The sequence below is a fragment of the Arachis ipaensis genome, chromosome B4, assembly GCF_059453495.1.
Source record: "Arachis ipaensis isolate K30076 ecotype BB chromosome B4, ASM5945349v1, whole genome shotgun sequence".
Lineage (NCBI taxonomy): Eukaryota > Viridiplantae > Streptophyta > Magnoliopsida > Fabales > Fabaceae > Arachis > Arachis ipaensis.
The window spans coordinates 142269728-142279911 of NC_142439.1; the positions used below are offsets into that span (position 1 = coordinate 142269728).

At 25.4% G+C, this 10184-nt stretch overlaps 1 protein-coding gene across 1 annotated transcript; it reads right to left on the reverse strand.

Annotated features, from left to right (window-relative positions):
• Positions 1 to 7456: 7456 nt before the first annotated feature.
• On the reverse strand, positions 7457 to 8642 carry LOC107638136 (transcription factor PRE6-like). Its single transcript, XM_016341307.3, has 2 exons — positions 8358 to 8642; positions 7457 to 7850 (listed from the first exon to the last, which is right to left on the reverse strand). Exons 1-2 carry the CDS (start codon positions 8484 to 8486, stop codon positions 7695 to 7697), a joined length of 285 nt encoding a protein of 94 aa, XP_016196793.1. The 5' UTR covers positions 8487 to 8642; the 3' UTR covers positions 7457 to 7694.
• Between the last annotated feature and the right edge of the window lie 1542 nt (positions 8643 to 10184).

Genomic DNA, 10184 nt, shown 5'->3' on the forward strand with positions numbered 1-10184 from the left:
AATTTTGTTTTAAGCAAAAAAAAAAAAAATAACTTGGTGAAAATGATATAGTTTTCTTCCTGAAGCTTAACACAAGAACACCCAAAACATAAGACACTAATGACCAAACCATATCATTTTCGGCTTCATTTTAGTTTTTTTATTCAACTATATATGTTTTTAATATTCGTCTTTTTCTTCATTGGCTTTTCAATTTATTTACAACTAGCGTTGATATGCACCCACATATTTTGCATTTAATTTTCAATTATTGACAATATTATAGGAACAATAATATAAAATTATTTTATTTAATCAACTCACATCTATACATACATATATATTATATCTAATATGTAGAATTGTTGTTGCCAAAATTAATAAATACAAAGAAAAATAAAAAAAATTATGGTGGCTAACTATAATTTTCAAATTATAATTTTTTTCAAATAAAAAAAAAGTTATGGTGGCTAACTATAATTTTCAAATTATAATTTTTATTTCAGTCACCAAAAAAAGAATTTATGGTTTCCAAATATTTTTGTTTGTTTTCCTATTTAGTTTCGTCAAAATGGCAGAGTGCATCTAGTTTCATATGCGACAAAAAAGTGCCTTTAAAACTTAAAGATAAATTCTATCGCACCGCTATAAGACCGGTTATGCTTTATGGTACGGAGTGTTGGGCGGCTAAAGGGGAGCACGAATATAAGCTGAGTGTGGCAGAGATGAAGATGTTGAGATGGATGAGTGGTCATACGCGATTGGATAAAATAAGGAATGAAGATATAAGGGAGAGAGTTGGAGTAGCACCCATTGTGGAAAAGATGGTTGAATCGCGTCTTAGGTGGTTTAGACATGTGAGAAGAAGACCGATAGAACATTCAGTCAGGAGGGTGGATGAGATGGAAGATGGACAAGGGGCGAAAGACAGAGGAAGACCTAAGAAGACCATCCATAAGGTGGTCAAACGAGATCTACATGTAAATAGTCTCTCTGTAGACATGACACATGACAGAGCACAATGACGTCGTTTGATTCATGTAGTTAACCCTACTTAGTGGGACTAGGCTTTGTTGTTGTTGTTGTTGTTTTCCTATTCAGTTTAGTGTTGTTCCCATCACCCCAAATTAAGCCTAACTTAATTTGTTTTATAACATTTGTTTTGTTTTTATAATATATAGAATTTCCATTTTTGAGTCATTAGCCAAGCACATCATATTTTTATCATATTTAGGACGTTATTAGTATCATGCTTAGCTTTCAATGGCAATACAACTGAAAGATAAGGTTCCCATGTTTGGTAGCTTTCAAATACTAATTAATTTGATCTGATAATAAGTGAAATAAAACTGTTTAATTAGTGAGAGAAAATCATTCCATCTTCTCTTTATTTTTTTTTCCACGTTATATTCCAACAGTTTGTCAACTTTAATTCACGAGTCTCTTGAAAATTGATCCAAATTACTAAAATTTAACGATAAAAAAAAATCTTTGCTTGAGTTATGAAAATTACTCGTTATTTTGAATATAATCTAACTTAATTTTCTAAACCTACATACATACACTAATACATTGATATTATTCAATACAATAGATCTACGTTTGATTATTATTATGCCAAACTTTGATCATGACATTGATTGATAGAACTGTACGGTGTGTTTTCATTTATGTCAAATTGTTTTCTTCATCAAACCCAGGAACATTTTAATAATAGATCAAAATGCATGTTGGCTTTTACTACAACAAAATAAATATGATACTAACCTCTACATGTCTTAATTATTAAAATTTTGTTATGCATAATTTTGTTAAATTTTCAATTTATAACTTTTTCGTTATAGTAAAAAAAAATTAAGTAATAAAATCATCATAAAAAAAAATGCACCATATATATATATAGGCATCAATTCTAAGGCAACAAAGACTTATGTCTTAGTTAGCTACCAACATACTATAAGAGAAAGAGAAAAATCTTTATGTATAAATAAAAATTTTAATTTTGATGTATTGTAAAACAATTTTATACGTACATTTAATCGCATACATAACATTGTGTTTGCAAAAATAACTACATTTTATATTGACGGTTAATTTATTAAAATTAAACTTCCTAAATAATGATTTTTTTTTGTTTCCCGTGGTATCTCCAACCCGACACTTGTTTAAACGGACAAGTGAACTGACGACTCGACCAATGTAAGTTGGTTTAAATAATGCTTTTATTAGTATGCATGTGTTTTGAACTAACTAAGTAACTAGACCCAATAAAAATGTCCTTAATTACTTCTTTAAGTTGTTTAATCATTTGCCCTTATATATCTCATTCGCCAGGTACAAATTAAATCAATAATCATGGTTGGACCACATTAATGAAACACCGGTGCATGCAAGTAATTTACCTAATAAGTGAGGCACTTTGTTGAGAAATTGAAAGACATAGGTTTTCCAATTGAGTCCCTATTTGATTGAGGTTCCTTTCCTTGCATGTTAGTGCATCTCTTTCGGATAATAGCTTCACATGCATGCATGGGGACGGCATGCAATATAGTCAAACACTCTCACACAAAAACATACCCTTTTTTATCCCAACCAAAATTGTACTATATCATGAACTCAATATGCAGTTGTGAATAATTATTAGAACACAATATGGAAAAAGTTGATAAAAGTTAAAATTTGTGCATGCCACGTGATTCTAATATTATATATATTTTTTAGACATGTGATATTTCGATTTCTCAACTCATTTTTAATTTTCTCCTTTTTTATAAAAAAAAAAAAAAAAGATTTTTGTTCTTCATATTTTCATGATTTTTTAACCTTTAATGTTATTCTTTTTGACAATGTCAATTTTTCCAACCGAAATTGCTAATAATAAATCTCACATATATTTGTTATTTTCATATATCTTATAAATAAAATAGTGAATTAACAAGCATATTAGTAAACGTTATATATATATATATAGCATTTAGTAAGAGGTAGTAATATTAATTTAATGGAAGTTATTTTTAACTTTATTCAATGTTTATAATTCGGACAAATAAGTTATATGTAGAGCTAATATCCTTAATGAAGATGTACAAGGGAAACAATGTCAAATAATAACCACATTGATGAATTGAACAAAAGTAGATATATTATATTAAAGAACACATTTGAATGATCAGATTAGTTTAAATTATAATTAGTAAATCTAAAATTATTTTTTTAATAATTTTATATTATGTATGTTGTCTAATAAATATATTATAATTGGTAGATTAGTCAATAATTGAAAATTAATATTAACGGTTTAGGAGTATATTTGAAATATAGATTAAGAATATAAATTATAGGAATATATTAGGGTTCTATTGAATAAATAAAAATTAGTTATTTTTTATGTTATTAGTTAAAATAAAAACTAGGGTTTGTGATTATTTTATTTTTTTCTACTTAAATACACAAAAAATTATACTTATTTTTTTTTACCAAAGATAGGAGACTCGAACCCGTAACCTATTAATTGAGTATGGGAAGACTATGCCATTTGAGTTATTACTCATTGGCAAAAAATTATACTTTTGTTAGCAAAATTTTAATGTTTAATATTTAATTTCAAAATTGTATAGAATTATTAGAGAGTCCCAATATGAAATTAGTCGCTTAATGCACTGTTGCCTAATGACACATGATAGTTTGTTGTTGAGTCAATTCGAACGATGCCTTCTAAATATTTTAGAATGCTAAATAAAATTATTTGTACTCTCAATTCTTAAGAAAAATAAAAAAAAAAATTAATACCCATCAGTGATAGAAAGAAAAGATATAAAATGCTAAGATGACAAATCTGTTTTAATCAAAATTTTAGCTAATTAAGAGCTTTAAATGGTGGAGTTTCCTAACTCACAGCAATGGCTCTCTAACTACATTGTCTTATATTGTGAAGTTGCACATATTTTAAAGCATCAAATCCTTAATTTTTATATATACAACTAGCGTGAACAAATTGGCAAAATATTAATTATTTATTGACAGTGAGTGTGACATTGTTAATCATGGATTTCAGCAGAATTAAAGAGTCATCAATCATGAGTTATCGTTTTCGAAGATCAGAGATCATAGATGCTTTGGATCCAATCAGATCCGTCATAAAATGTTTAGTCATTTTCTTCTATTCTCCGCCTAATAATATTTGCAGTGCTTTGTTTTCAAATCAGAATCAGAAACCATGCCAATTAAATAAAAGTGTCAGTATTGTGGCTACCTAATTAATCATTCAACATATATAATATATCCGTACATGTTTCAGCTTTCCTTCAAATTTAGGACGCAATATCATACTATCAACTTGCCACTAACTTAGAAAAGTTGTTTTCTTAAATAATGCTTTGAATCCATACATCTAATTAGATTTTTTATAACCAACTTGAATTGTTCGAGCAGTTCATTAGTTTGTTTAAAAAAATATTGAAAGTTTGAAGTTTATTTTGTGTATGTAGCAACTTATTGACCACCAACATCCATTTAGATGAAGCTCAAATTCGAAACAGATTAATTATTGGTATGTCGAGATGGAGAATATTATGAACAAGTAATAAAAATTAAATTTTTTATTTTGATTTAATTAATTAGTTTGACCAATTTATTGTTTGCTACTTTGCTCGATTAACTTTAATTTGTAGGTTATTACCTTTCTTTTCAGCTCTAGTGAGCTTTTTGTTTTCCTAATTACCTATTTTTATCAGTAACTTTTAATAAAATATGAGAAACATTAACGTGAAAAATATAATAAATATGTCATTCTTACGTCAAAATCAACTACTAAAATTAGCCACTAATATATTTGTGTATAAATATATGTATAATTTAATTTATTTTTAATGTGTATTTGTATTATAATATGTATTTAATATTAATGACTAACTAATTTTATAGTGTACATATAATATAGTCGAAATAAAAGAAAACTTCTTATCCAATACAAATATAAAGATTGAATTATTAGTCAACTTAATTAACACTAAAAATTAGTTTAGGAGATGAAAGATTTTCAATCTCTTATTTTGATATTTTTTTAGTTTAAAATATAAAATAATAATTAGTAAACGTTTTTTACTAAATAAAAAGGTTGCATTCTTTGTTAGTTAAAAAATTTTTAACTTTCCCTTGAAAAGAAAAAATTGTAAGTCGCAAAATAATATTTTACAATTATTTGGAACATATAAAAACTAGAAATGAAAGAGAGTAGTTTTTAAGGGGTAGAAATTGAATTGGCTCATTGAAAAGTTCAATGGCAATGGAAGAGGACACCATAAAATATGTTTGGCTTATCATTCACTCCTAATTAATATTAATATTAGAATGCATACTATAAATTACGATAAGCGTGTACTTTCCACAGAAACATAATATCTACATACACCAAGTTATGATTTTACTATATCACACTTTTTGCTCAACATTTTGTTGAAAAAAATTACAGAAAAACAACTTTTAATTAGTTAATGTTAGTTAATTTTAGGGTTTAAAATTTATAATTTAGAGCGTAAAATTAAGAGTTTATGATTTAGGATCTAGAATTTAAGATAAACAAAATAATTTTAAAAAATTGATTGATGTTAAAAAAAAAAAAAATTGTTTCTTAAGATTATTCTTATTTGAATATCCATTAACTACATCTATATATAGATACGGTATATATTAAAGCCAAATCAATGACTAGTTAAGAAGAAATTAAAATATTTTCACAATCCACAATATATATGTATACTGCATATTAATCAACTTAGACCAAATGACCAACTCTCATTCTATTGTGTGATAATGTAACATTTTTTAACAGTTATCAATACATAAAATTTATACCCAAATGTTATTCGTACATCAAAATCAGCCACCCAAATTCGTCACTAATGTATTTATGTATAAATATATATTTGGTTTAATTTATTTTCAATGTGTATTTATATTTCAGCGTATATTTTATACTGATGACTGACTTTAATGGCTAATTTTAGTATACATGTAGCATAACCCAAATTTATATCATTGGTTAATTGAGTGGTTGTCTTATTTCCTAAGATTTTAAGATGATGATATGAATTAATAACAAGTAGTATTGCTTAAATTCTGTATCAGAATTAGTTTGTTGTAAATTTTAGTTCCATAATTTTATTTGAATTTTTTGTTGCTTTAGAATATAATTTCAAACATTGTTGTATTTTGCTTTTCTTTCTATACAATCATATCAAACATCTTTTTATTATAAAAAAGAAAAAAGAAAATAAAAGATTTGCTCCAATATAATCAAGACTTAGATGATATAACTTCATTTTGCAACGCAGAAATTATTCATAAAAGAATATTAAAGTCTAGTAGTAATCAAATTTCAATTAAAGAAGAAGTTCTAAATTAAGAAACTAATTTTAACTGATCCAATGGTTAATTTACTAATCTGTTTAATACAAAAATGTTTGGTAACCAAAGAAAATCAACCAAAAACAGCCATAACTTGCCTTATTTAATATTTATTAATTGTTGTGACAATTAATTAATACTAAATAAGGCAAGTTCTGGTTTTTTTTTGTTTATCCGTTTAAATAATGTCAAGAATTTAAGAATTAGTCATTGACCTATTGAACGGTAAAATATCGTAAGAAATTTTTAAAATTTTTTAAATTTAAATTCAAATTCAAATATTACATTCCTATAATTACGCCCCTACTTCTTTAATCTAACTTATCAAAAAAAAAAATGAAAAAGAAACCTATGAGTATATATGTGGATGAATCCTTTCCGAAGAAAAAGAAAATGGGCAAAAGAAGCGACATCACGCTTCCTTGAATAACCGCAACATTCCAATCTCTCATTCATGATGATGAAAATTAAAGAACCAAAGACACTTATTTTTTCTGTGTGAAATTGTCTCATGTAGTTGTCACTTTGTGTTACTAAAAGTCTAAAAGGGTGGATCTCTATCTCTCTCATATTATTTAACAAACCGTCCAACATTTCATCAAATCACACTCACGTCAACACACTCAGTGTGGGAACTTGAACCCAACTTTACCGACACACACACTATTTTTTTATATTCTACATTGTTTCTAGTAATTTCTAACATCTCTTTACATACATATCCATACACATTAAAAACTTTTCGTTACTTGTATTATAGCATTAGCATCATACCATGTCTTGAATATATACATATAATTCTTCTATATATGAAACTTCGGTTCTCTAAACATAACATTTATTTTAAATTATAAATTCTAAATCTTATAAAAAAATAAAAATTAAGAACATAATTTTACAATAAAAAATTAATTTTCTAAATCTAATAAAATATAAGAGGAGGATGAAGAAATATTGTTGACCAAAGTCATATAAATATATATATATGATGTGTCTTACAATTCTGACATGAAACATCTAGATAGGTGAAGTCATGGAAGTACAAATCAGAACTATAAGCTAGAAACCTTAAATAAAATTGAACAACCGCTACCAATAAAAGAGGCATGATGATGATATAGCTTTCTTTAGTACAAAGTACTTAATGTTCATTCAAGAACCCTATTTAACAAAGTGCCCTACCTGCCATATGGAAGGTACACACCCCCCCTCAAACTACTATACTTCACTCTCTACCAAATAATTTCAAGTACACCACTCATATATATATATATATCTCCTTCAATAAGCAGAAAATTATTATTAATTAATTAGTTGCTAAGTAGGCTCCTAATGATGGCAGCTTCAGCACTATCAGCATCAATTGTGGATAACAACTGACCCAAACGCTCGCTTAAATCATCAACCTCTCTGTGTAAGTTTTTTATGTAATTGCAAGTCTCTTGCAGCACCTTAGAAGCCGATACCTAAAAAGAAATTGAATATATATATATATAATTACTCAATCAGTCACTATATTTATTATACGTAACATGGTTTTCTATATATTATAAATTTAGAATTGAATTTATTATAGCGGTCAATGCAAAGGGTTTGAATTGAAGTGTATGGAAGAGATGGATGTGCATAGAATTTGGAATTGTTTGGAGCTTAGTCCATAATATACGGGTCAGTATCTGACTATCCCTTATTATAATACATGTGCTGCACGAACCATCTATCATGCCACTATTCTACAATATTTTCCTTCATATATTCACTTTATTTTATTTTTTTATTCTTTTAGTTTCAACTTTCAGGCATCTTCACCATTAATTTATATGTCTATGTTTAGTTTAATAATAAGTGTGATATTTACTTCAAAATGTTTGAACTAATAATAAGAATATTATTAATTTTGAAATGGTTTATTTTAAAAATTTAAATTAATAAAAAAAAAATATATGAATAATTATATTTTTAACAGAATGTACCTTGTCGGAGCGCCTATTGCGAATCTCTGGAACAAGTTGGCGCAACTTGGAAACAAGCTGGATGATTTGATCGTCGGAGATCCTTGTAGAGTGAGATCGCTGCCTTGATGATCTGCTTCCGCTAGACATGTTTGATTATGGTGTGTGTAATAATGGTTTTGTTTCTAAGATGTGTATATAAATTAAAGCTCTACTTAGCTATATACTTCACTACTTTGCTTAATTGAAGTTCTAATAGCTCAGCTTAGCTTATATTAGTTTCCACAGTTTTGAAAGAAGAAGTAAGATAGCTATGTAAGTATGAAAGAATAGAAGAGAAAATGATAAGTGGAATATATATAGAGAGAGGGAAGGAACACATCAAGAGGGTGAAGGGGGTAAGAGAGAAAGAGAGAGAGAGAATAATCGAGATGAGAAATGTTTACATTTTCTTATTAGAGTATAAAAAAATAAATATAACCATTTATTTTTATTTATAAATAATTAAAAGTTATATAAAGAAACTAGTAATTATATGTTTATTTTTAAAATATATAATTGGATATAAACCATTTTAAAAAATTTGTGATAATTTTTTGAGATTTTTCGTTTGTTTGCTGTTTTCTTTATGCTCGCTTTTGAGTAATTAATTTTTCAAAAATTAGTGATAATTTAGAATAATAAATATAAAAAATTGTTTTTTAGTTTTTTTTTGGTGACTCAAATTGTTTTTTAGTTAATTACTATTAGTTAATTTTTTATTATAAATATTTTTTAAAAGATTTATAGTTAAAATTTAAAATTTAATATTTAAGATTTAAAATTTATAATAAAAAATATTTTTAAAAAATTTTATTAATATTAACTAAAAAAATTAGCTCTAAAGTTGAACTGTTTTGATCATAATTATCATGTTATTTTCAAGAATAATATTAAATAATTAATTTTTTTAGTCAACATCAATTATTTTTTTAAAATTATTTAAATTATCTTAAATTTTAAATCTTAAACCATAAATCGTTGTTAACTCTAAATATGTTAGTAAGTTTTAATAAATAACAACATTAATCATATTTATTTGATTAATTCTAAGAATAAATATGATATTAAAGTATAAAATAGTTTTAGTTAGGTAGATTTTAATAAAAATATTTTTTTATAATAATTTTTTTTGTTATGATAATAAAAAAGTAATCCAAGGACAAAATTTATCTCATATTAGATTGTACTTATTTAAAAGAGTTTAAAAATTTTATTCATAAATAAAGTAAAAATGTCTACAAATTCAACTACTAATATTATTCTTAAAAAAAATTTAAAAAAATAAAATTAACAAATACTTTAATTTAATCACAAAATATATATTATTATTAATGAGTAATTATTATGTTTTGAGAATAAGTAAAATTATTATTACTCATTGATTTCATTATTTTTAATATTAAAAATAATTAAATTTTAAATTTAGTTCATTATAAAATTTTTATAACAAAAATTACTATATATATTTTTATTTAAAAAATAAAAAAAATATTTTATATATTTTTATACAGAATAAATACCATTTTTTATTATAAAAACGATTTAGACACTGATAAATTTATCTACCAAAAATTTAAAACTAACCTTATAATCATAAAAAATAAATTCCAATCAATAAAACTATCCAATTTTTAAAAAATTATTCAAAATTCTCAAGTTGCCCTAACCTAATCTAAATTTCCAATTCTAACCCACTTCCAATTTCTTGTTTTACACTGTTAGAGGGAAAAAAAATCCTCAGCATCTCTTTCTCTTTCACTTGTCTCCTTTTCCTTCGTCATCCCTCATCCATCACCAACCAAACAT

Excerpts from the sequence above, each read along its gene's own strand:
- LOC107638136 (XM_016341307.3), bottom strand. The coding sequence starts at position 8,486 with ATGTCTAGCGGAAGCAGATCATCAAGGCAGCGATCTCACTCTACAAGG. Across the intron at positions 7,851-8,357 it reads GCAATAGGCGCTCCGACAAG|GTATCGGCTTCTAAGGTGCT; the intron begins GTACATTCTGTT and ends ATTTCTTTTTAG.